Genomic DNA, 27,501 nt, shown 5'->3' with positions numbered 1-27,501 from the left:
ATAATACGAATGTAACCTAATTTGCTGCGGAGTTCTTCTATGACCTGCGCATGCTCTATATCTCTAAGTTACCGGTGACGCACACAAAACAACTCGCCTCCTGACCTTACCAGGTAAATAATCGATATTTGCATAACTTTAAAATAGCACTGTTCACCAGGCGCGTATTTCAAACGAAAGTGGGCGGTATGACAGTATAATGATGCGAATACTGTTTCTCCCCTTATTTTACACTTTTTTAATGTAACGTTTACCTGACAAACCTAACCAATGAATAAGGCTGAATGAAAACGGGGGAGAATAAAAATATGTTGTTTTTTTACCAGTGGCTCGGCATTTAAATTAAACCTAGTACATGATAGCACTTTATTTATCTTTGTAATAGTGTAATAGTCAATGTCGGTAGCTTGGTGTAAATACCACATGCATTATGGTTTACAGTACAGCAATAAATTAAGTTTTGTTTGCATTTTATCATAAATATATATTTCACATCACTGATAGGGATAACTCTGATACCAACAATCATAGTACGGCAACCATTACTACTCCAACACCCCGAAGAGTAAGAGGATGCCACGCCTCGCTCGGAATAGAGATTACTATGAGCGTGTAGAAAAAATCCCACCAGGTTTCACAACTCTGGTGGAGGACATGGTGCGAACAGCCATAATTGGGGAACCCGTGGATATCTACAGCTTCTTTGCAGAATTTCTAGAGAGGCGCTTGGAAAAAAGAGAAAGGGGTTTGTGCATGAAAAATAATAATGATTGAATAGATGAAATAAAATATGATAAAATAATGTTAATAAGATTATAATAATATATAAAAAAATATATATTGCCGTGGTAGATATATTGATAAAATTTACTTGTAAATAAAATACATGCACGTATTAATAGGTAAATTTAATTAATGGCTTATTCAACAGTATATGCTACAATGAATTATTGTGTACATTTATAGTCATATTAGAGATCTGTCCATGATGTATATGATTCTGCAGTTTTGACTAAAAATAATCTTCAGTAAAGACTGTTAAATGTGCTTATCTAAATTTAATGTAAACATGTGTTCAATACTTGCTTTTCAAGAAAACAACTATGATTTCAGCTCTTCTAGATAGCTGTGATGATGAAGGCATCAGTTCTTTTGGTAGTATGCAGAATGAAACCCCTAGCCCAGTCCAGAAGGGTAGGTTCAGGTGATTTTTTTGATTGTTCAATGATTGATTGTGGTACCTAAATGAGTTGGGTGCAGTGGAAATAACTTAAGGAAAATAAAAAGGGAAAACCAGAACAGTAGACTAAATTCTCTCTCTCTCCCTCTCTCTCTCTCTCTCTCTCTCTCTCCCTCTCTGAGTTTCTTTTAATTCTATCTCAGTGAGCAGAGCTCCATCAGAAGATGTTGTCCAGAAGGTGTCCCAGACTGCGCTACAGTCGGCCTCCCAGGAGGAGACTGCTGTGGACAGTGCCTTGGAAGAGGAAGTGATCAAGTCTGAATTGCCCTCTCCACAAGAAGAGGACGAGGCAGGGGCAGCAAGCCAGCAAGGTATAATGCAAATTTTTTTTTCAATTTATATGTAGTATTAAAATGTGTAGAAAGCTTTTGAAAATGTATTTATTCCAAGTGACATGGGTTAATTAGTTTGAAAATTTCAGTGTAACTTATTGTTACAAAACACAGAATGCAATCTGAATGGCTGCAGTCCATGTCAGTAGTGTTGAAATTTATATGAGTGACTACTGTGTATGTGAAATATCTGAGACCCTTGCCAGGTTTTATTGTCAAAGCCAGATAGTGTGACAGTTGCGACAAGCTGTATATCTCTCTAGGTGATTGTGTTGGCTGTGACATTGTATGGAACAATATTGCCACAACAGGTCCAAGTTGTAGTTGTCAGTACTTCAATTCATACTTTAAAGCACATTTGGAGTTTTTTTTAGTCATACAACGGTATATTTTGCAGTATGTCATTGTTATAGCAGCAAAATTTCATTCATTATTTCCCTTTACATTTTAGGAGGTGGAAAAAACCTTGCAAAGTGTCATCAATTAATATAGCAGTTTCAAAATTATATGAAGCTATAATAACTCATAAAATTATTATCAATTACTAAATCAAAGTACAAGTAGTAATTGTGGTAGTTGTGACAGTGGTAGTTGTGACATTAAATTGTGTCTACCAATGTTTCCAGGTCCCAGTGACGGGGACTCACTGGTGGTGGTTGGTCAAGGAATCCCAGAGGTTTGCCTGCAGAGAGTCGCTTCACCGAGGATTCCTTCAGATGAGACGCTGAAAGATGAGAATGAGGAAGAGAACATCTCAGGAGAAGCAACTCCAGTTCAGAAAGATTCTGGGGAGGCTCTGGAACAAGGTGTGTGTGGGTATGCACGTGTGTTTCAGTAACATTATTACTAGAGTCCTTCACTGACCGGGCTTCTATAAAGAGTTTTAATAAACATGCCAGATTTTTTGTTTTAATTCTAGTGAGTAATTATAAATAATATCCTTATGATTTGTCAACACTAAGCTACGAAAATGACTTTTGTGTAAAGCAGTTAGGTGCATTTAGATAGAGAACCTTATTTTATGGACCTTTTGTTCAATACTTATTGTCTTGAACCTTAACTATCTACTCGTAACAGAGGCAGAAGGTGATTTCCCCAGAACTCCAAACACTACACCTGTAGATGAGGCTCAGATTGTGAAACCTGAAGAAACTCAGAAGCTGGATGGAACACAAGACATGGAACACATTGAGGAGTCAGAGGGTGGCAAAGAAGAAGTATGTTTCTTCTCACATTTATTCAACAGCATTATTAGAATTAATTATACTTTCCTAGCAATCTCACTTGAAATGGAGTTTTTGTCACTGTTATGCAAATCTGCTAGTGTTCAGAAATAAGGAAGGCTTTCAAATTACTTAAAAAAATTAAACTTTTTTTTTCCTTTTTTTTCACTTATGAACTATCATTCTTATGGCCCATCTTTAAAAGTGAATTCGTTACCTCATTTTCGATAATGTTATAGCTGTGTGCTATTTTAATATAAACCTTTAGGTGTTAGAGAAAGCAGAAGAAGAGGAGTTGGAGAAGACACAGATTGCAGAACTTGAGGAAAAACAACCAGCAGAAATGGAGGCTGAACCCCAGACAGAGATGGTAGCTGAACAACAAGCTGTAGAAGCAAAGGCTGAACCAGCAGATATACCTTTGGAAGAGAAACCTGAAGCAACAGAAGAACTAGTAACAGTAGCACCTGCTGAAGGAACAGAATTAGTTGAGACTACTGGGCTGGTACGGGAACAAGCTCCAACTGCTGAAGAGCCTACAGAAATCACCCTCGCAGCTGCAGAGGAGGCACCAACTTCTGCTGTAGAGCCATCTGAGCCCTTGCCAGTAGAGGAAGATACGGGGAAAGATACAAGTCCAGCTGTAGAGGAGGCTGCTACAGTAGAAGAGATCCCTGAAAAAATGCAGGGAGAGGCAGATGAGAAAGCCCCAACAACTGAAGCAACAGATGAACAAGCCCCTGTATATGAGGCAGCACAAGAACAAGCGCAAACTGAAGCAGCTGAGGAACAAGTCCCTTGTACAACAGAAACAGCTGAGAAACAAGCCCCTCCTGCAACAGAGGCATCTGATGAACAAGCACCAACTGAAGCAGCTGAAGAAGTCATTCCTTCAACAGAAGCAGCAGAAGAACAAGCACCAACTGAAGCAGCTAAGGAAGAAGTCCCTCCTACAGCTGAAGCAGCAGAGGAACAAGCACCAACTGAAGTGACTAAGGACGAAGTTCCACTTACAACAGAAGAAGCAGAAGAACAAGCACCAACTGAAGCTGCCAAGGAAGACATGCCTTCTTCAACAGAAGCAGCAGAAGAACAAGCACATAGTGAAGCAGCTAAGGAAGAAGTCCCTCCTACAGCTGAAGCAGCAGAGGTACAAGCACCAACTGAAGCTGCAGAGGAAGAAGTCCCTCCTACAGCTGAAGCAGCAGAGGTACAAGCACCAACTGAAGCTGCTGAGGAACAAGAACCAAGTGAAGCAACAACTGTAAAAGCAGAGGAACAATCACCTGTAGCTGAAACAGACGAGGAAAAAATCCCTGCTACAGCTGAAGCAACAGAAGAACAAACAACAGCTGAGGCAGCTGAAGAGCAAGTACATGCAAATGAAGAAGCAGAAGAACTCATAGCAGAAGAGACCCATGATTCTAAATCTGAAACAGCTAAAGAACAAAGTGCTGAAGAACCAGCTGAGACAACGGAAGCTGATACAACTCAGTCTGAGCCTACTGAACAAGGAGAGTTATCACAAGCACCTGAAGCTGCTGAAGAAGTTCAGACAGCAGAGGAAGTGGTTAAGACTGAAGAAAGTTCCTCAGCTGATGTCCAGCCTCCAGAACCTCAATCTGAGCAGAGTGCAGTGGCAGTTTCACTTGCTGAAAATGAGGCTGAGCCTGCCCTGGACACTCGGGCAGAAGCTGAACCTCCCGAGGCCGAGATTGCCCAAGAGGAATCCAGTAAAGAGTCTGTACAAGAAAGCACACAGATGGTGCCATCACCTGACCTAGCTAAAGAGGTAGCTCAAGAAGAGACAAATGCTTTACCAGATGAGGAAGAGTCAGCCCAAGGGGCTGAGGCAACAGAGCCCAACGGATCTGCTGATGGCATTGCTACAGAGAGCACCAGTGCTGAGGAACCAAAGGAAGAAGCAGCTGTTCAGCAAGGAGAGGGATCACCGGATCTTCAGAGTGCTCCTTCCATAGAAGCTTCTGACACACCAACAGGAGATGCCATGCCAAATATCGATACTGATGCTGAGTCAAGGCCTACTGAAGGAAGTAACGAGGAAAACCCTCCAGAAGATCCTCCCAAAGGGGAGAGCAGTGACACACCATTACCCAATGAAGAAGCAGCAGCACAGAAAACTGAACTAGCGTTAGAACAACAGCAAACAGAGAACCCAGTACCAGACCAGGATGGCATTGAGAGCAAAGAGCAGGCTGAGGATCCAGATCTCAATAACAATGAATCAAACAAGCCATCTGATCAATTGGAAGAAAATACAGATCCTCCTCCAGAAGCAGCTGCTTAATGACCGCAACCACGAATTTAAAGATACAGTACCCTGTCATAAAAAACAGACATCACATAATATTGTGTCACCTGGACTGCCACAAAACAGAAATCTGAAACTTCTGCAGTGCTTAATACTTGGGGAAAAAAAGGCATTGGTGGTATAAGAGCACAAATGCACAAGAAGAGATTTCAAAACTTTCCGTGCAACAGTATCAACTGAATGTTTCAGTGATTCAGTGAAATTTGGCCATCATTTTAGTTCACATAAGTGCCTTGTTTGCATAAAATAATCAATATAAAAAAATGAAATCTTCATGCAACGTCCAACTTTGATATTATTTGTAACATCAGGATCTGTGTAAATTATGTCTTTTACTTTCCAGTTTTCACATGCATTACTGTGTCTTGCCAATCAAATAAAACTATAGTTCTTTAACATTTTCCCCTTTAACTTTATGCAAATCCTTTTTTTTTTTTTTTTTTTTTTTTTGAGACTGAGTTCACTTAGCTTATATCTGGGAGGCCAGTCAAGGTCACTTAACCTAGCACTGAAATAAATTCTCAGTGAATGAGATGGAATCCACATAAGACTGACGAGAGGTAACCTTATCCCTTTGCTACCTACCCACTGCCATCAAGTATGATAACTGACCAAAGCTCCTTTCGTATTGAGCAATATACAAAGCAGTACAGTTGTACAGCTACATTTTGAGAGAAACCAACTTATGAGGCGGACTGTTATTTAAGAGATGGAGCCCAAAATTCAATGCATTTCATTAATCAACTGCCCTAACAGTAGAAAGCATAGTAGTGAAAGCTATACAAATCCTTGAGTGTGATGTTAGAACCTCTCATAGTGTACTGGTATAGCTATATCTCTAAAATGTTCTGCTCAAGGCCAAAATGGGCCTAATTTTCAATCTCTTCCAAATGGTGCTAAGGTATGACTAGAGTCACGAGTGGCTGTAATTTTGATTTCACCAACATTAAAAATGAATGATCCTCTTAGGAAACATGTGCAGGCCTGTGCATACATGTCACCTGAGCAGCTTTTATTTTATGCTTTGACAAATTGTTCTAGTTAATTTTGTTTGGAAAATAAGCACAGATTTCGGGATTTTGTACTCAAGATACCTTTCTCACAAATTGACACCAATTTCTTTTTAACCCTCACCCCAAATTATCTCACTGGACAAGCAGTAACACATGGATAAAAGTCAAGAACACAAGCTTTAACAATATAAATTATCTTTATAAGTTCACTTTGTATATAAAAGGATACAAATACACATTGTCATCTACATAATAAAACAGTTCAAGTACAGCATATATGATGAAAGCATTGCAGATTACATTTCAATATAATCACAAGGACATGATAAAATATCTAATTTACTTATTCAACAATACTTCTGCCTCTTTTACTGACCATCTATCAGATTTCCTCATACACTGCATTTATCCACATAATGCCTACTTCCATTCATTCACACATTTACTTATAAAGTTTGTATAAGACATTCAATGCATACCTGTTTATATTTTAACCCAGAAGTTTGGGTGCCTTCATTCTTCAGAAAAATATCAGACAGTTAATTATGACAAAACACTAAAACTATAGAGTATAAAATTACTGAATAAAAATAAGAAAAGATGACAAAGAATGAGGATGTATATGTACATAATGATATGTTGTTCATCTCTTTAAAAATTATTTATATGTTATACACACCATTTGTTTCTTTATAACTTATAAAAATACATCCATCAATACGCAAGCCCAAAAGCATATAGATCTTCAGCAACTGTCCAAGTTTAAAAGCAGGTGTACAAAATTATCTAACAACACCAGCACAATTTTTATGAATTAGAAATTCTAAAACTTATGAGAGCTGACAATTCTCAGCCATCTTTCACTCAAATTTTAAAAAATCATAAAATAATGACAAATATTGAATACATAAAAAAACTCCACTTTTCACTATTTTAAAATGTTTACACATCTATACATTCACATAAATTTCATTTCTGTACACTATAATCCTCAGATTTCAAATAATGTTTATGTTCTATTATGTACAGAAACTGCATGCTCAATACTTAAATCACATTTGGTAATATTCATCAATAAATCATACCTCAATTGGATTATTTCCTGACAATTTTCCAGCACTGTTTTCTTTTTGAAGGATCGTTTTCAGAACATTTTATTATTTCAAAAAATCTCAGTTGCCACTTTTGGCCATTGCACTTTTTTTCTATGGAATTAAACCTCCATTGAAAAATATTTAAATTATTAAATTTTAACATAATTGGTCGATTCTATTTCACAAAACAGTGTGTTGATAATATTTGGGGGTGAAAACAAAAATTAAAATATGAATGTTCGTTGGGTCCATGGTGCAAAAACTTCACAAAAGTGAGATATCTTGAAAATAAATAATTAAAAGTAAACGAGATAAAAAAATTTGTAAGTAGTTTTGATATAGGCACTACAAAGCTCTTTGGGAGCAAGTTGAGTTGAAACTTTCTGATACTGAATTTCCTTGCTGTATGCCATTTTCCTACTAAGCTATATGTGAAGAAAGTCTTCTGTTTTTGCCCCAACCTACATTTTACTGATGTAAATCCAAAACATTAGTTCTCTGTAAAACCTCACAAAGCAACAAAAAGAAATTCACAGGGTACTAATGGTAATAGTAACAAAAATAAAATTTTGATTAAAAAAAACTTATAAACACCACTGACATGACTTCAAGAAAGTTTTTTTAAAAATCAAAACCATATAAACATTTGGTACAAAGCACAGATATTGCAATTGTTCTCTATACAGCACCATCTAAACAATGAAAATGAAATCTGGCATTGTTGGGTTCACTCTAGCACTTTGATTTGTTATGCAAAAAAATAAATGAAAGATCAAATGAAATTTAAATTAAATTAATAAAATTAATAAAATAAAGACGATAATTAAACATTTTAAATAAAAATTAAAATAACTTTTTTTTTCTTAATCAGTGATATTATCTACAGCTAAAACAGATTTCCTTTACCATCTGGTGATCAATGATAGAGTGAACCTGACAATGGGATTTATGTGAATAACCCTCTCTATAAATGTATATGTTATGAACAACAAATCTATATTCAGAAAATGCACATATTTCTTGTCAAATTTTCAGTTTGCACATTATGTTCATCAAATAAAATCTATTCCATGACTGTTTTACTTCCTTGACTGAATTTTCTGCAAAACTTTTCCATACAAAAATATAAATAAAAAGAAAAAGAAACAAGAGTCCTAACAGTGTTAGTGGTCATGCATAGTGAAGTTCAATGGGGGCATTCCAAATGTAGGGGTGTGTCCATGGCCATGAAACGGCGGCCCTACAGGATTGTTCATTCCAGGAGGTGCCATTGGGCGGGCCTCAAAACCATGATGGTTGTGATGCCCTAGGATATTGTTTATACTCATATTATGCAATACCGCTGGTGGGGGGTGCGGCCTATTATGGTACAATGTCCCAGCTTGTTGGTGGTGGTGCAAAGAATTAGGGTCCATACCACCCTGCGGCGGGGGCAAAATGGGATTATTTGTAGGAAATTTGATTGGCGAGATATTCAAGGTGTCTGGCTGACCAGGATTTGGCATTTCCCCAAAAATGTTAGTCAAGTTGAAATTTGGCACATGCGGGGTCATAACTGAAATGCTATTTGTATGTGGATTAATACTGGCAGTGCTGGCATGACTTCCATGGACACTGTTTACTCCAAAGCTCGGTGGCTGAAAGTTAAGTCCAAGACTATTCTGTCCTGGTCTGGAAGGGTTGAACAATGAATTGAAAGTGGCATTTATGTCTGGATTTTTATGATAAGCACTCTGGTCTGTCATACTTCTGCTTGAAGGTGGTGGTGGACCAGGGAAAATATTACTTGGAATATAAGTTGGCCCGTCATTTCTTGGAGGCGAGGGTGGTAAATTTGAAATTGAAAAGTATGGAGTCATACTACGATTTGATTCAAAAATGGAATTAGACAAGTTTGTATCAACTTCATACTGTTGCTGCTGTTGCCGAGTCATTCCTTTCTTGGGCATGGACTTGGATGGCCTTTCTGATGCAGAAGAAATGTGCCTTGAAGCTTTGGGTGCTATGCTTGACTTCTTTGGTCTTTCACTTTGGTTGGATGACTTTTGAATGTTAGGGGCATTTTGATTGGTAGATTGTGGTGGTCCAGGTGCATAATGAAGTGGTGGGGGCTCATAATGAGATGACAAACTGGACACATTTTGAAAGTCATTGGATGATGATCTTCCATAATTCTGTCCATAGTTTGGGTTTTGAGGCATAGCCATCCTGCTGGAATCTGACAAAGTATCGTTGTGATGTAAAGGTGGGCTTGTTAGACCAGGTGTCCTTGAATGAGAATTCTTATCTGATGGGTTACTGTAAGAAGAGCGTTGGAATGAATTGGCATTGGTCTCTCCTTGTGAAAGATGCTGAGGAGGATTCATTGGTTCTCTGCTATGGGAAACAGGAATTGGCTGCATATTATTATTATCCTGGCCTCGATTCTGGGCAAGCTCATGTTGTCGCTGTTGGGGATTTTGCCCAACTCCAGAAGGGGTTCTAAGTAAATGTCCCTGGGGACTAAACTCTGGCTGTTGACTCTGACCCTGGCCAGGGATGGCCCCAGAAGGATGAGATGGCAACCCTGGATTTTGCTGCTGTATATCAGGCAGCGTTCTGCTTGGCCCTCTTTCCTTTTGCCTGGAATTCTCATCCCGAGACAGGTTAAGTGGAGGTGGATTAGGCATCCCAGGCAGTGGAGCACCATACTGACTCAAAGAAGGATGAAGGGGGTAGAAGGGAAACTGGTGGTGGGGCATCTGACCAAAAGCTGCTGTTGATGATGTAGGAGGTGCAGAGGAAGTTGATGTTAATGTAAATGTGAAAGATGTCCCTATGCCAGAGGGTGCTGGAGGGGCTGGGATACCACCTGCTCTGAGGTACTCTGCGCTAGCTGGAGGGACACTAGTTAATCCAAAGGTGGATGTGTTGTGAAAATCAAATGAATCCTGGGAAGATGACACAGGAGCTGATCCAACATTGGTATTTGTATCAGGCTGCCTCCGTTCTCGGCTGTTTTCTCTTGAGCGTCCACCTCCCCTTTCTTGATTCTTTTCAGGAGAAAACATTGGACCCTGACTCAAAGGAGAAGGTTGACTTAGCGGCAGTGCTCTATTTTCACTGGGGTTGTTCTGAGACAATGGGCCTCCCCTTGGGACAGAATTCGATGAAGGTTGTACAAAATTTTCTGCAGAATAAAAGCCTGATGCTGTCCTAGTCCGCCCATCAGGTCTAGGAGGTGGAGGTGACATCATTTTTTCCTGGCTTCGCTGTGGCATGTAGTGAACAGTACTTGGAGCACCACTGCGCTGACTGCCAGGATCAGAACTCACTGCAGGAAGACCTCCTTGGGATGGAAAAGATGCACTCTGCTGGGGACTTCTTTGCACAAATCGCTCCGCATTCTGCTTCTGTTGGGTCTGTGGTTGTGAAAAGGTATCCCGTTGCTGAATGACCTGTGGCTGTGGGCCTTGCTCTTGTGACTGGATAACCTGCCTTGCTGACGAAGGGTTAGAACTAGGTGTAAATAAGGATTCTGCAGAATAACTCAACTGAGAAGCTGAAAAGGAAGTTTCATTTGACCTTTGTGGAGATCTGAGCTCTTCACCAGATTCAAGGCCATTACCTTTCATCACATCTTGGGCTCCTTGTTTTTCTCTTACATCGTTACCAATAACAGACTGTTGAGAACTGGAAGTAATAACAGAGTAATAATTGTAACCAGCTGCATTAGTACTTGGGCATTCCGTTTCCCCTTTTGTCTTTTCCATTTGTCCCATTCCATTTTCTTGTAAGTTCTTCTGTACTGATGATTTGTTCGAGATTCTGGATTGGCTGGCAGTATAGTTTTGAGACAATGCCATGTCAGAGAGTAGATTTAAGTTATCTGATTCATTATGATTCTGTGCTGTCACGGCAGTATTCTGTCCTGCTGCAGTGGCAGCATTAAATAGAGTTTCAAATAAATTCTCACCACTTTCAAAAGAGCTGTTATGCTCATCAGTAGGCTGTTCCCTATCATCCTGCTTGTCATCCAACTGATCCTGGCTTACTGTTCGTTTTCTCTGTTTCAATTCATTACTAAATACATTATACCTAGGCAGAGTCCCCTTACCAGGTGAAATCTTATCAGGGCTTTTAGGCAACTGCACCTTAGTTTCAGTGTTTTCATTTGTTATCACAAGTGCAGGAGGAGACGGTGAATCATCTGTAAATTCAAAAATGTCCATACTTTTATTTTGCAACACACTATCAGTTGCACTTTTTCCTTTCATTGAAAGTAACCCTTTGGATGGGCCTTTCCGCCTTTTCTTGGGGTGAGGTTCCTCATCAGCATCACACTTGGATTTTCTAGACCGTGATTTCTTTTCTGGCTCCTCATCTACAGGTTTTCCAAGACTCTCAACTTGATCTAGTACATCAGAGAGCTCAGTCTCGGAGAATTCAATTGTTTCTGGGAAAACCTCTTGAACTTTTTCAGCTTGTTTCGACTTTGGCTTCTCTGTTGACTTCTTATTTTGTTTTGAACGCTCTGGACTTTTTATAGACTGACGTCTCTTTTGAGACTTCGATGTATTAGGAGGAGAATTAACTACAGATATGTGTTCTTGAGATTCTGCTTTCTTTGCAGTGGAATCTCCTGATTTTTTTCTTTTGTTCTGAGATTTTGGGTTGGGAGGACTTTTGGTTCCTTGCCCAACACTGTTGGAGAAGGCAACCTCATTTGTATCAAAACAAGACCTCTGATCATTAGTCAGTCTCTGTTCTGTAAAATACCCAGGAAAATGTTCTGGATTCACAGTAATATCAATTTGGTGACCTTCGTTTAATCGTTTCACATCTTTTTTAGTGCCTTCTTTGCTATCATTCTGCTTGTTCTTGTGACTATTAGATTTGTTTCGAGTTCTTCCCTTTTCAACCTCTTTCTCTGAAGATGGTGATTTCATGGGAAATGACTGTCCTTTTGATAGAGGAGACCTTACTGGAGAACGGCCTCTTTCACCTTTTGCAAATGGTGACTTCACCGGAGAGTGAGAGGCACTGCCTTTTGATAAAGGAGACTTGATCTGGGAATCACTCTCTTCATTTGCTTCAGTGACACTTGTATCAATTTCAAGTCTGTCATCATCATCTGCATTATAAAATCCACCAGGAGATCCTTCACTGGAAAATATTGATTCTGCAGCCTTGGCAAGGATATCAGTAGTCGACTCCTGCTTATTCTTATCTGCAGCCTCAGAGCTGCTGGTATCCTTACTTTTGTTTCCGTCCTCCTCTCCAGCTTGGCTGACATCTCTGAAAAGAGGTGCATCCCACAGCGATGACTTCTGGGATTTTGATTTTGACTTTTTCTTCTTTTTACTACCAGAAGTAGATGACAGGGAACTATCAGATTCCCCAGAGGGAGGTTTTGGCTTAATGATACGCTGTCCTGGCTTCTTCAACCCCTGTGCCTGACTTGTAGGGGTGGCAGGAGCTTGGTTGGAGGCAGAGACAGTGTTAAACAGGGGGACTCCATTGCCATCTACAATCAAGCCTGGTTGGCTACCAGGTGGCAGTGTAATCAAGATAGTCCCCTGTGATGTGAATATGGGTACCATGGTAGCAGCACCTGGCTGTAGTGTGATTGTGCCTGGCTGACCTGCAGTCCCTGATGTTATCACAGGGGCTTGAGTGACTGTTGAAGTAGAAGTCACTTGTGTGATGGTTCCACTGCTGAAGTTCTGGGCATCACTTGTTGGAACTATCCCTGTTCCTGGTGGGAGTCCTAAAGTCTGAGTCTTGACCCCAGTGACAGGAAAATTTGAAGAATCTGTGGCATATTGACTAAGGGGCACAGTCATCCTGTTGTGAGAGTTGTTCTCTGCAGTCATTACAGGCGCTCCTGATTGAGTATTATGTAACTGGCTGGCACCATTGGGGCAATTTTTTCCCTGCTGACTGGACCTACTCGAGGGACGTGAACCACTCCCTGACACAGCCCCTCCCATTTTAGCACCAGGCCCAAAAAGGTGAACTGTTTGGGAGGGTAATCCAGCAGCCATATTCATATCAACTGTTTGGGAAGAAGGTAAAGCAGTTTGCGCAGTTATGCTTGAAGACACAGTAGTCATAGCAACTGTTGGCATGGTAGCCTGGGTTGTCATGAGCAACCCAGAAGCTGGCAACCCCACTGGCGGGGCCTGACTTCCAGGCAACCCAGTAGTCTGCTGTTGTGGTGGCATATTTAAATTTCTAGCTTGATTGGCTGGAATAATGAAACCACCAGGTACAGGGGTTGCACCCTGCAGAAGCATGGATGGCTGAGTCACTACAGGGATAATTTGTCCATTAGGAAGCATCAAAGCTGTGGGGTGCTGGCTTGGAGCTCCAGATTGATTATTCACAGTTAGCAGACCACCAGGTTGTAAACTGTTGACCTGTTGTGGTCCAGTAGAGCTCTGTACTGAAGGGGCGACTGGCTGCTGCCTAGCAGCCAAGGATTGGGTGACACTGCTTGGCAATGATGTTATACCAGGTTGATGGTTGGTCAAAGTGGTTGGTGCTGATGATGATGATGCCATGGATGTTCCATCCTCCTGACCTTGGTTGTGAACTTCAGATGGCGCCTGGAAATTGCTGGACGATGACTGCGGCATTTGTGAACCAAGGCCTATGTTCCCTTGCATCAGCGGTAAACCTTGGTCACCAACAAATATCAACTGCCCATTTTGGTTTATGAGTGCAGTCCCTGGTGGGCCACCAGGCAAGATAGGCAATCCCATATTCTGATTGGGCATTATATTTAGCATGCCATTTTGATTGGTTGAAGTCACTGGGTGGGTGTTTCCATTGTCAACATTTGTAGACATAATGGGAGCATTCAAGTTCAGAGACTGTGTGACGCTCGTAGAGTTTGAGTTTGGAGTCACTGCAGAGCTGCTAGTAGGCGAGACACTTTGAGAACCAGCCACTGATTGGTTCCCAACCCCAGAGCTCCCCATCGTTACTGGCTGCTGTACAGCTCCCCGTAATCCTGCAGCATGAGGTTGCAGAACAGCACTGCCGTTTGGCGACATAAACAGGACATTCTGACTTGGAGACTGTCCAGTGCCTCCTTGCTGTGGCCCAGTGTTGATGGTCAGCTGTGTGATGACCTGACCATTGGCATTCAGGAGTGGGACCATCATGGTTCCATCACTGCCAACAGGGGCCTCTGGTGGCACCAACTGTGCAGCCTTGTTTAGATGTTCATTAAAATCCTCTGATTTCTTTGACTTAAGTACACTGCTCACAAGGTTTTTTCTTGGCCAGAATTTTTTCTTCTGATCTTCTCCCTCAGGCTGATGGTTATCCTCCTTCACAATTCCAGTGGAATTCTGCATGGAAAAGTTTTGAAGCTTTTCATATTGGCTTCCCTTCTTGGCACCTTTCCACAAGGCACTAGGATTACTGTCCGGTGGAATTCCTGGAAAAAAGGAATAAGGAAGATAATGATATGAGGAAATAATTAAGTTGCCGCCTATCAAGTAATACTGGAATTTGAAAAGTTTAAATATAAAAGGGTCAATTAACCAATTTTTCATATGTTTAAAAAATATTACTATCCATAATTTTGAATTGTTCCCTAATCAATTATTCAAAAATGTTACTTTTATATAATATTTAAAAAAAAGAGGGAGTAGAAAAGACTTTTTTTCATAAAATGCTACTTAATTTACAAAATCAAGCAACTTTAAATGGAAGTCAAGGTATGCTTTATTGCCATTTTTTTTCAAAGTTTCTTTATAAGGAATATTGAATTTTGCATGCCTGTGTTACAGCTGTCACTAAATTATTAACTCCCCTCACCTGCAGCCTCTAGAAGTCTAAGATACTTGTCCCTTTCTGCAGTCAACTGCTGCATGTTTTCCTTCACATTTCTCAGTTCTTCCTCTGAAATAATTTTTATCAAAAAATAAATAAGTTGAACTAGAAGAAAAATAGTTCACAGTAGGAAAAAGAGTGGGCTAGTATATTAATTGAATTACTTTTAAATTTTTAAAGCCTCCAATTTCAATGACATACCGTAACTTGATATTTCAGCCTCTGACATTTCATCACAAGTCCCTCATATTTGCACCTAAAATTCCCTACAACCCCACTGACAAGTAATCGATACCATTTCCTACCTCCCCCCCCCCACCTTTGCCTTAAGCAATTTGTAATTCTCCTCACCCCATCTACATCTAGTTGCATTTATCCCTTACAAAACCCTTCATCTACACCCAACCTCCAACTCAAAATCGGCTGCACCTCCCCCCCCCCCCCCCCAGCCCACCTGCAATTACCCCCCCCCCTCCCCCCCAATAACCCCTCCATACCTCTGTACAGGTTAGGGTCATTGAGAAGCATTTGGTCATTCTTCTCCTTCAGTTCAATCATGTACATGACAGCCCTCTCCAGTGTCATGTTCATGGACTGAAAATAATGACTCGGTATGAATTGATCATCAAAACAGTATTTATAGTTGCAGTTCATCACAACATCTGTAGAAATCTTTTTTTTTCATCCTTTATTTTCTCCATGATTTGTGTCATTTAAACATAGCTAATGTCAATGAATAAAAAAATAAAAAGAAGTTCATTAAGTGAACTAAGCCTCAGAAGACAAGAGGAAATCTCAAAGGTACCCAAGGTACCTGCATGCTCTTAATGTGAATTCAATATTTTCCATACATTTTGTGAGACCCTAGTATTCTAAAATTGAATTTATGGAGTATTCAATCACATTTTTATGCAACCATGTTGACAACATAATCAGAAAACATATCCATAATTCACTCCATACATACCTTGTTTTTCACAGATGCGTAACCAGGCAACATATCAGCTATCTGTGCTATCAGTGTCCTTGTCTTCTCTTTCCTCTTTTTTTCATTGCCCCTGTGCGCCTCCCGATTACGCCCTTTGGAGATGGGTACAGAGGCCCTGTGACATGAATTGAAATACAAAACGATATGCATTGCAAATAAACTGAAAAGGCTCAGGCAGATTGCAGTTTGTAATGAATACTACATAAGACTGATTTATTTCCCCCCCCCCCCCATAATAAAGCCTTTAGTATACTACTTCCTAGAAAATTGAAATGCCTGAAAATATTAATTTTAGTTAATGTCAGATAGCACATTGCTGTGAGTAACAAGAAAAAATCATTAAATAACGGACGTGAAGTTTCCAAAATAACAGTGAATTTCTATTTTGAGGCTTACCCTCTCAGGCACATATTTTTTTCAAATCAATTACAATCTATATGATCATTAGCCTTTATGTAATAGATACAAAATGAGTCTGCAAAGTTTTGATCTAATATCCACTCTGTACAAGTGGATGTCACAAACATATTGCTGACAAAAAATCATTTGTTTAAAAGAGCTCAGTAAATGGGCTTTCACCAACTCCCCTCCTGAGGAAACAATTGTGCAAACAATCTTCTCCTCCCACTCACTCACACACACACACACACACACAAACACAATTGCACACGCGCACACACACATGCACACACACAAATACAATTGCACACGTGCACACACACACACACACACACAATTGCACACATACATACACACGTTCTCATACACTCACATGTCTGCTGAGTCTGCCCCCTCCATGATGTCCAATAGGTTGACCGTCTCAGTGTGTACCAGACCATTCATTTTGGTGTCTGCACAGGTAAAATGTCAAACCTGGAAAACAAAATTTGAAATAAACTTCAATCACGAAACTACCAATTTAACTTACTAAAATGAAAAAACTACACTAGTTCATATATAGAGAGAATATATATGTAAAATTCAGTAACATATTTTCTATTGATTTACAACACTCCCACGTTTTTTCTAAACAAGTTTTCCATCTTTTAAGTCAAAAATAGTGCAAATATTGCATTCAACCAAAACTGACATGAATATGTATGTTCCCCAACTCCAATACTTTGTAAGCATATCTAAAAGAGATTATCAGAAGTTGTGAAAAGCAAGCTGGACTGATGCCAAAACAGTATGTTTTTGTAACTGCACACTATGAATCTAAAAAAAGTGAAATGTCTACTGGAATTAAAACAAGGCAGCAAAGCTGTCAAATGTACAGACAAAAAGCAGGAAATAACAAAATAGGCTACTGTCAATTCTGATGCAAAAGTACATTATGTTAAACTGCAAATTCAACATCAAATTTTAATTGTGCTTAACAGGTAATACCAATGTAAGTAAAATGTGTAACAAGCATAAGGCCCATGGGAGTTCAAGTTCACACTTTGAAAATGTATAACTTCCAGAAAAAGAAGTCAATTAGACTGCTTTTCCAACTCCAGCTGCATTTTAGTCCTGTATTTCTTTTTTGAAAGTTTGGCAATCATAAGTAACATGGTTTTCCCATAATGGTCATCATGGCAGCAGCACCCAAAATTGTGTTTTCTTCTATTCTGATGCAATATTACATAATGGTTAACAGCATAATGACCATCAATTTTTAATTATAAAATATTAGGCCCATGGAACTTAAAAGTCACAACTTGAAAATGCCAAAATGTAAACAAGACAGCACTGTTCTGAAACGCTTTTTTTCCATTTTTAACATTTTTAAACATAAAACAAAATTAACAGTTTACTGCTATTTTTATATAATCAACTAAAAAAATTGATGAGATGGGAAAAATATCAATAGAGCAGTGTTAAATGTCCAATTTCTTCCATTCTGAGATTCTGAACATAGTGAATGATTGAATTTATTTCCATTTTTGAAACTTTATTACACAATACACGATAACAATTTAACCATCATTTTTACAAAATCAACTAACAATGTTGTAAAGATGCAGGGAATGTCAAACAAACACTTTTAATATCTTATTAATTAAACAATGAAACTGTTAACATGCCTAAGAATTGAATCTGAGGAAATGTGAAAAAACAACATAACTTCTAAAATAATGGCCCGATTATGCTGATCTTTTAACTCAACCTGTGTTTTAGCAGGATTGACCACTCCTGTGAGTTTAATGACAATTGGCCTATTGACCACTCCTGTGAGTTTAATGACAATTGGCCTATCTGTTTTTCTTATATTGTGTTTACAGTGTTGCATATATGCTGAAAAGTGAAAAAAAAGCATAACTACTAAAATAGTGGACTGATCATGCCGATTTTCTAACTTGACCTGCGTTTTAGTAAGATAGATTACTCCTGTGAGTTTCATGACAACAGGCCTATGGTTTTCCTTGGAAAGTGTTTACAGTGTTGCATATATGCTGAAAAGTGAAAAATAAAGCATAACTTCTACAATAATGGCCCGATCATGCTGATTTTCAAACTTGACCTGCGTTTTATGAATATTCATCAGCTCTGTAAATATAAAGCCAAAAAGTAAAACTGCCTTCCACTTATCGTGTTTACAATGAAAGTGCACGGCGCCGGCACCGGCGATGACGGGGACGACAGACGCAGGTGATGGCAATATGTACAGACACATCTATATATATTTACTGTACTGTTTGAGAACAGTAAGTGACATGGTTTTTCTTAAATGGTCATCATGGGAGCAGTGCCCAAAATAGTTTTTTTTTCAAATTTTGATGCAATATTACATAATGTTTAACATCATAATGACCATCAATTTTTAATAATAAAATACTAGTATCATGGATATTCAGAAAATTTGACTAGCAAAGGTCTTCAGGCCCATGGAACTTCAAAGTCACAACTTGAAAATGCCAAAATGTAAACAAGACAGCACTGTTCTAAAATGTTTTTTTTTTTCCATTTTTAACAATTTTTAACATAAAACAAAATTAACAGTTTACTGCCATTTTTATATGATCAACTAAGAAAATTGATGAGATGGGAAAAATATCAATAGAGCAGTGTTAAATGTCCAATTTCTTCCATTCTGAGATTCTGAACATAGTGAATGATTGAATCTGACAAACTGCAATGATATGAGTTTATTTCCATTTTTGAAACTTTATTACACAATACACGATAACAAGTTTACCATCACTTTTACAAAATCAACTAACAATGTTGTAAAGATGCAGGAAATGTCAAACAAAAACTTTTACGTATCTTATTAGTTTAATAATGAGACTGTTAACATGCCTAAGAATTGAATCTGAGGAAATGTGAAAAATATGCTGAAAAGTGAAAAAACAGCATAACTTCTACAATAATGGCCCGATCATGCTGATTTTCGAACTTGACCTGCGTTTTATGAATATTCATCAGCTCTGTAAATATAAAGCCAAAAAGTAAAACTGCCCTCCACTTATCGTGTTTACAAGGAAAGTGCACGGCGCCGGCATCGCCATCGGCATCGTCATCGGCATCGCCATCGGCATCGCCATCGGCGACGACAGACGCAGGTGATGGCAATATGTACAGACACATCTGTGTCTGTACATAAAAAGAGATTTGAAATTTGCATGTAACCACTAGGTCAAATCCAAGGCATTTTGGCATTCTGCCAACACTTTTGAACTCTTCCTCGTCGGTAACCTTTCATTTCATGGTAACAAATCTGAACACAGCAGAGCAAATGATTTAGAATTGCATGGAAACCCAAGCTACACCAAATAACAAGCTTTTCAGACTATCCATGTCCATCAACACAACTCAAGACAACTCAGTTGTTTTTAACATGTTAAAACATGCCTTATCTGAGTTCTGTTAGTACATGTAATCAAAATGGTTCTTACCATTTCTTTATTGTCAATCCCCCCAACCCCCGCAAAAAAAAAAAAAAAAAAAAAAAAGGAAATTCATCCCTGTGTTTTTTATTTATCTTTTAAGATAACTCAACACTAAGTTGTGCATTAGTTTTGAATAAACTGGCAATGGTTTGTTCTCTTAAAATGACCCATTTTCAGTGCACCTGTATGTAGCACTGAATGCACCTCAGATCCAGCAAATTAAAAATAAACTAGAAAGCTTGACCCATCAATACTGTATGAAACATGGCTGTGTGTGGTTGATATAAATCTAAATGTATCAGCCTTAACTTCAGAAAATAAAATCTCTGTCTCTCATCTCACGAGTACAACAATTGAAGAAACTGTTAGAAAGAAGTTAATTGTTTTCCTGTAACCACTATTACAATACAGTACAATACAATACAATACAATACAATACAATACACGTGGGACCTTAACAGAAATATTTATGACATGGTTTGTTTGTGATCATATCAGATAATGGCAACTTGCCTTACCTGTTTCACTATTAGCAGTATATAACAAAATTGGTATTCATTAGGAGTAACTATTCTGCAAATTAACTCTATAATTTTGATGAACTGACTCGTACCCCCACAGAACTAAATGACCTCCCAAATGCTACCCATACAAGCAGTTGCCAAAGTTTGCAATCAAATTGCTGTCTTCCAGGAAAAAAATGTATTTAATTTTTCCTTCCTTTCCTTTAAGTGGCACTCAACAAAGTAATAGTAAGTGTGTAAAATAACCACCATCATTTTCTAAAAACTAAAAGTCAATATATAATGACTTTCACAGGAGCCTGCATTATTTTACATGGACAGAAATTCCAGATGCTACTGTCCTATGTTAGCAATTGCAGGTCCAATGTGGGGAAAAATCCTAAAAACTTCTGTGTGAAGAGGTACTGTATTTATATATTTACCTTAAAATTACAAAGAGAAAAGGACTCAGGTAATCAGAGGTCATTAACTTGCCTCTAGTATTCAAATCATGAAAAAAATCACTTTAAGTCTTTCTTTATTTTCAACTCATTTATTACTGTAACATCAAAGTGAATCGATATATATAGCAAGAATTTATAATTTAATTTAACATGTGTTTGATAGCAATCAAACACCACTGAAGAGTGAAACAAAAAGACTCCGAAAAATGTAATTTTTGTTTATTAAAATACCAAAAATAAGTAGAAAAAGAAGACAGGACAAAGATAAAATTTTCTGTAAATATTGAAAATGCTGCGAAAATGTATGAGGGGACAAAATATTTGTTCTGAAACCTATTTCAATTTCCTTCAGCGCTTCAATACAGTCAACACCAGATAGCATTACCTGTAGTGTACTCATTGAAAGAATATGTCCGAAGCTCTCTCAAAATATTTTAATATCTAAAATATATAAACCTTGTCTTGTTTATAAATAAATATCATTGTTGCATACGTAGATTAAACATGGAGAGAATTCCCACATACACAATCATAAATGGTAGGCTTTGTCAATAGTACATGTGTGTGTGTGAGTGCATGCTTACAAGCATTCACATGTGAATGTAAAAATACATGCACATACCAAGGAAACAGCAAAACAGTTGCTATAAATGAATACACATACTTGTAATTACCACAGGTGGGGGAAATAAAAGACAGAGATAGTTTTCATCAATGTTGATACTAGTTAATGAGTCCTTCCCCCCTCTCAAGTTCCTGTTATTGCAAAACATATTCCAAGAAAGAGCTTTCTCTGAATAACACAATTATCACTTTACTGTTTTTTTTTTTCCTTTTCACTCCTTTACATGAAGACATTTAACCAAAGTATCAACCAAATCTACCCACTGTAGGGAACATTCATAATTTAATTGTAAAGACAAATCTTACTCAACTTTTAAGGAAGTTATATTTTGAAGTATTTTATTATTACTGGTATCTAGCAATAATTAAAATTTTCAACAGCTAAAGACATTCAAGTCTCAAGCTGTAAATAAACTAAAATATATCCTTAGTCTAATTCCATGTTATAAACTATGGTTTTACCCTGTGATGTGACAGTGTGTGTGTGTGTGTGTGTGCATGCTTGCGTGTGTGAGTGAAGGGGGGGGGGCATCTCTAAAATTATGCACCTACAGAATTATTTATGAATAAGCATACAAGTACTAGTACAAACATGAGCATGATGAGAAGGATTCACCTATCAAAAAACCTTGCTGAAAAATTGGCTGGCAATAATTGGGTACTCGTATCCTCATATGTTTGTATACTGCATTTGTTGCTGGAGTCAGTCCATATGTGAAAAAAATGAGCAGAACATCCAACTTGGCAATTTGATCTCTATTTTCTGTTGGAACAATCAACTCTCCCCCTCCCTCCATACCCCCTGGTACCCCTTCCCTTAATAATGGACCAAGAGTCACTTTCCTTCTACCCCACCCACCCCTACCCCCCAAGTACCCCCTTGTCCAGTATATACCAAGTGCTTGCTTTCAAGCCCTTCTCTACTAACTGGAGTCCATACACGGTAAAAAGTAAATCAATTAAAATCAAATCACAATGATACTAATGTGCATTATAAGTTTTCCACAGACAGAATTCCAAGGTTAACTGCAAATATTTTAATATGATGATGGAAATGTCCCTTTTCTACAACAGTGACAGTTTTGGAGAGCATTAGCTTTCAAGTACATCATCTGTGTGGCTTGCACATGTATCCATATGATGTAAAACTCCCTAAGATGACATCATTGTTACCTACCGTTAAGTATCTCAATGTCACATTAAGATATCTGACCATTATCCAGAATGGTGAGGCATAAAAATGCTTGTTTGGAAAACACCCAGAAACTTACTAAGTACTGTAATAAGATTACTTCTGTTTTATTTATAGTAAGTTAGTCACTTTAAGATAAAGCAGGTCTTTAGAAAGGGGGGGGGGGGGGGGTTATAAGAACTGCCCTTTTGACTGAAAAATGTCTGCTCTGCATCAAAATTTTATCTCAGCTCTAGCATTTTCAAGATTGGTCAAGTAAGAGGGTAAAAAGCTCCAATTTTCAGAAAAAAAACAGTGCCCTTTGAAATTGCTGACAGCAAAACTGCAGGGCCTCTGTTTTCTAGATAACTTTACAGTGAATACCCATCCTCTTTTAGATCTATGCCCGTAACTGACAAATGGCTAAAAGTTGCACCAGAGGCAATTCATTTTACCTCGAATGAAACAATCAATCAGGGAGAATTGAGGAGACTGGGTCTAAAATAGAACAGAATAAAACAAAATACTTCCATCGACAGATTATTGAAAATAACACTTTGCGTGTGTCTGCCTTGTTTCATGAATCATGGTGAGCAAAAGTGAGCATGGTGCCGTTTATAGTTGATACTGATAAAGTGACAGGACACATGTTTTGATAAATCACAGAAAAGAGTGAAATCGACAAGGGGGTTACCCCCAGACTCTTTAAATCTAGCTTCTTCCCAGTATCTCACCTTAAAACAGGTATTTTCCTATCTCACTAAACGTACTTGGATCCTGTGGTACATCTCCGCTTCTCGTATCTCTTAGAATTTTCTTTTAATTGGGACAAAGAGAATCGCAATAAAGTTTGAAAGCTACATCCGCCATTTTGATTTCACGTTGTCTCATGAATATTTATTTGGCCTCGTTTTGAAACGGGGAAACCCGGGAATCCTCGCGTGAGATCGTCAAAAATACATCATTTGGATGTCAGTGCAATCGGAGCTGAGAGGAGAACCAAAAATGTGTCTTTCAGGTTCAAGCAGTTTGACACACCACATGTCGTGCAGCACAGCCATAAATATCAATATGGAAGAAGAGTTATTGTAACCGAATGCAACAGCGTTTATACATGATGGCTGTACATTGATTATGCAGACTTGTAATAACTGCATATGTCAAAGCGCCGCCAGAAAATCGAAAAAGGTTTTTTTCTTTTCTTTTATCTACCTTCCAGTGTTGATGTACTTGGTATCAGGTTTGTGAAAAGGTTATGGCGTGAGATTTACAAAGCCTATGAGACATAGCTGTGTTGAACTTGTATTATATATTCTATTTCTTTTTGTTAAAGTCTTCGGCGATGCATGGTCACTGGGTCTACGGCCTATATAATTATTATTATCAAATACAAGACCAGTTTTCGGTGAGTTTTTGACCCACTGAAAGCTAAAGGCTAGAATTTGTGCTAATTTGAATCGTGTTTTGCTATTGTTAGAAATTCCATGACTCTACTGATTCATACCCCCCCCCCACCCCTTTTTTTTTTTGGGGGGGGGGGGTTAAAGCACAATTTAACTTTTCATTGGCGAGTGTGGTTTGGAGATAGAAACAGACGAAAACAAAATAAACATGTTCATGTATTTGAACAGGGGTGGATCCAGGATTAGTTGAAGGGGGGGGGGGGGGGGTCAACGACAGGCCTCGGATGCATCGCCTCTGGGGTTCAGGGCCTGCTCAACTTTTTTGATGTTTTGGAGGGCAAACGGTGCCCTTTGGTACGGTTTAGAACTAGTCAAAATTCTAATTTCAAGAAGGGAATATTGGTGTGATATTTTTTTAGAAACCGAAGGGGGGGGGGGCAGGACCCCCCTGCCCCCCCCCCCCCCCCCCCCCTCTAAATCCGCCACTGTTTGAAGGTGAAGTTGACGGTTGGCATTTAGCAAACGTATCGAAAGCATGTCCAACATACCTTACACTGGTGTGTTACTTAACGTGAACGATTGGAAAAAATGCAATATTCTACCGGGCATGCAAATTTTTTACTTTGTCAGGCGCTAGCAAAAACATTCAGTTTTCGGTAAAAAAAAAAAAAAAAGAAAGAAAAAAAAGGATCCTTGTATTTCATGTTTCATGGCAAATTTTAGGGTTATTTCATGACTGGCATATGTCACTCAATCCTTAAATACTATTTTGAAACGAATGTATCATATATAATAAAATCCATTGTGCTTAAAATGTATCTGTTTTTCTTCTCGCTTCTTCCTGTATTTTTTTCAAACATTGGCCTAATCTTATTGGACAGAGCCTTCAATTTAGCCTTAGTTTTATAACAAAACAAAATCTTAGGCTTATATATCTCGGTTTTAATAAATATATCTCTGTTTTAATAAATATTCATAAACGGCCAAATTCAACGGCTACAATAAGATTTTTTTATTTTTAATTCATTTTTTGTTGAATCATTATTTATGTATATATTTTGGTGAAAATATCTTAGAGGATCGAGTACAAAGGATAAGGGCATTAATTCATAGTTTTTCGCTTTTAAATATGAGAGAAGTGTTGAATCTGCTCTCAGACATATCAGGCAACTGATTCATGTGATTGAAGAGGCAAACATTTTAGGCACAAGTTTTCGATCAATATTTTTACCTCTTTTTTAAATTAAATGATGTACTATAACCCTTACGGCAGGCCACACAAATTGTGTGTGTGGGTGCGCGTTTGTGTGTGTGTGTGTGTGTGTGTGTGTGTGTGTGTGTGTGTGCTTGCGCACGCGAGCGTGTTTGAAATAGCGCTAGTTTTTGTAAATGATTTACATGCTGTTATTAACAAGGTTTGTTTAAACTTTTGAATCTGGTGCAAGTAAGTAACTGAAATAACGAAATCTCGCATGGAGACTAGATCATTTAAAAAAGATGGAAAAAAAGAAAAAGAAATATAAAACAATTGTTATTGCTGATGTTATTTCAATTAAACAATTGAGCTCTTAATACTTCCCGTACCATTTAGACCAACATGTCTGTATATTTCATAGGGAAATATTGACACCAGGTTCATGTTAATATATATTTGAGAGTCTTTATCGTTTTTAAGATTTAAATATTAGGCTAGCCCAATGCGCGGTCAAGCAAATAGCTAGCTACATACTGTAGATTCCACACTGAAAATACTGTCACCAAAATTATACCCATTAAGTCATCATTTTTTTCATATTTGCGATTTTAATTTCAGATTATTATTTTCTATGTCCTTTTAAAAATAAATTTTAGCGACGTTTCATGTCATTTAGCATTTATCATAGAATGTGAGACATACCTAGCCAGTATTTTAGCAACGTACATACATGTATTTTGGCAAGACACATTTAACTTCCAATGCAAGCGCACGATTGTAATCTAAACGTCTGGAATAAGTACAAACAATTTTGCATATTTTCGAGCATGAAAAGTTTCGTCGCTTCACAAATAGTTACATTCAATCATATTAATCAATTAACGCCTTAACTTCTGTCGCTCCTAAATAACACGAAACTCGCTTATACCAATAAACAATCGCTAAGCTGCAAATGATACGGTAAACGAATGTTTGTTTTGTGTTTGATTCAATATTGCAACTATTGGTTATATTAGTGCGGCAGCTGTACGCGTTTGTATGGCGGAACGCCCACGAAACCTGTGGTAATTGTCAATGCCTTAATGAGCGAGAATTCTTCATTTTCTTCTTAGGTGACCACAGACTCCAAGGCGCCGCTCCTTGCTGAACCCATATTGTTCCAAACCGGTTAATTTTGACGGGTTTCTTTTTGAGGAACCACCGGCTCAAACAAAAGAGGCTCTTTCGGGTTTTGAGAGAACTAGTTCCCGTTGGTATTCCCTCCGCATGAAATTCCCTTGATGGATGTCAAGCCAGCTTTGCCATTGAAAAGTTGAAAAACCATTTTTATAAACCACAAAGTATCCAGCCAATATATTTCTATCTTGATAGTTATAATTTTGCTCTTCCCCAATATGAACCCCGACGAGTTCTGATTATCGTGTATTGTTAGTATCTTGGCTTTATCTTGTTGCTGTTTGCCGCAAACCCCATATAGCTCACGGATAATTAGTGCATGGGGCTAAAGAGTGGGGTTATTGCATGTCAGAATAGGCACTTACATATTTTTATTACGATGTTATACAACATTTTGACAATTTATTCAAATGCATTTGAATTCAGTTCAGTTTATCAAGGAGATATAACTCCTTGAGTTTATTCAGTTATCAGTTTATGCAGTTTTTGTGGATGCATTTTATTCAAAGCAACAACATTTAATTTAGACCATAAAACAGTTCTTTACAAAAAGTTATGTTTATGATAATTCTTAATTATTTCATGGATATAATAGATAACAGGAGAAAAAAAAATTTATTTGGATTTTCAACAATTCTGCAGCTCTCACCGACTCTTCTGTTGAGTTTCAGATCCCTATAAGTCTCTGTATATGTATGTACATACGTAATATACAATTGATTAACAAGAAAATAAAATGTAACAATCAGTACTTAACTTCTTTCTTCTTTAGGTTAAAGGAGAGTGGACGGTTTCATGCACTTTCTATGTATATTGATTTCGCGCGAAAAATACTATTTTTGAACTGAGTAATTCAAAAATTTATAAAGGACCATGTCTTCAGGCATTGAAACGCGACATCCGACAAGAAAAAGAATTAAGGTAGATGTAACACTTTCGAAACCCCGTATACTGTTTATATAAACATTTCTATATTTTCCAGAAAAAGTTGCAAGTATGATTGCTATTTTCTAATTTGATGAAATGATTGCTTATTTTCTCTTA

General features: G+C 38.1%; 2 protein-coding genes across 2 annotated transcripts; one reads left to right on the top strand and one right to left on the bottom strand.

Annotated features, from left to right (window-relative positions):
* The first annotated feature begins 44 nt into the window (after positions 1-44).
* LOC106160041 (uncharacterized) lies at positions 45-5,523 on the top strand. Its single transcript, XM_013536543.2, has 7 exons — positions 45-113; positions 505-745; positions 1,114-1,194; positions 1,384-1,551; positions 2,199-2,378; positions 2,650-2,789; positions 3,064-5,523. The coding sequence occupies exons 2-7, from the start codon at positions 574-576 to the stop codon at positions 5,101-5,103; spliced, it is 2,781 nt and encodes a 926-aa protein (XP_013391997.2). The 5' UTR covers positions 45-113; positions 505-573; the 3' UTR covers positions 5,104-5,523.
* Positions 5,524-6,318: 795 nt separating this feature from the next.
* Positions 6,319-23,584, bottom strand: LOC106160034 (uncharacterized). Its single transcript, XM_024074972.2, has 6 exons — positions 23,418-23,584; positions 16,822-16,922; positions 16,029-16,164; positions 15,559-15,655; positions 15,047-15,130; positions 6,319-14,663 (listed from the first exon to the last, which is right to left on the bottom strand). The coding sequence occupies exons 2-6, from the start codon at positions 16,890-16,892 to the stop codon at positions 8,398-8,400; spliced, it is 6,654 nt and encodes a 2,217-aa protein (XP_023930740.2). The 5' UTR covers positions 16,893-16,922; positions 23,418-23,584; the 3' UTR covers positions 6,319-8,397.
* Between the last annotated feature and the right edge of the window lie 3,917 nt (positions 23,585-27,501).

Source organism: Lingula anatina, chromosome 7 (genome assembly GCF_051362555.1).
Source record: "Lingula anatina isolate TDL-2025a chromosome 7, LinAna3.0, whole genome shotgun sequence".
NCBI classification, from domain to species: domain Eukaryota; kingdom Metazoa; phylum Brachiopoda; class Lingulata; order Lingulida; family Lingulidae; genus Lingula; species Lingula anatina.
Note: the sequence above shows the minus strand (reverse complement) of the source record. Positions and strands in the feature narration are given on the sequence as shown.

Coding starts and splice junctions, on each gene's coding strand:
- LOC106160041 (XM_013536543.2), top strand. CDS start 574: ATGCCACGCCTCGCTCGGAATAGAGATTACTATGAGCGTGTAGAAAAA. Junction 1,195..1,383: donor CCCTAGCCCAGTCCAGAAGG/GTAGGTTCAGGT, acceptor ATTCTATCTCAG/TGAGCAGAGCTCCATCAGAA. Junction 2,790..3,063: donor CAGAGGGTGGCAAAGAAGAA/GTATGTTTCTTC, acceptor ATAAACCTTTAG/GTGTTAGAGAAAGCAGAAGA.
- LOC106160034 (XM_024074972.2), bottom strand. CDS start 16,892: ATGAATGGTCTGGTACACACTGAGACGGTCAACCTATTGGACATCATG. Junction 16,165..16,821: donor GGGGCAGACTCAGCAGACAT/GTGAGTGTATGA, acceptor TTCATGTCACAG/GGCCTCTGTACCCATCTCCA. Junction 15,656..16,028: donor ACGCATCTGTGAAAAACAAG/GTATGTATGGAG, acceptor CATTATTTTCAG/TCCATGAACATGACACTGGA.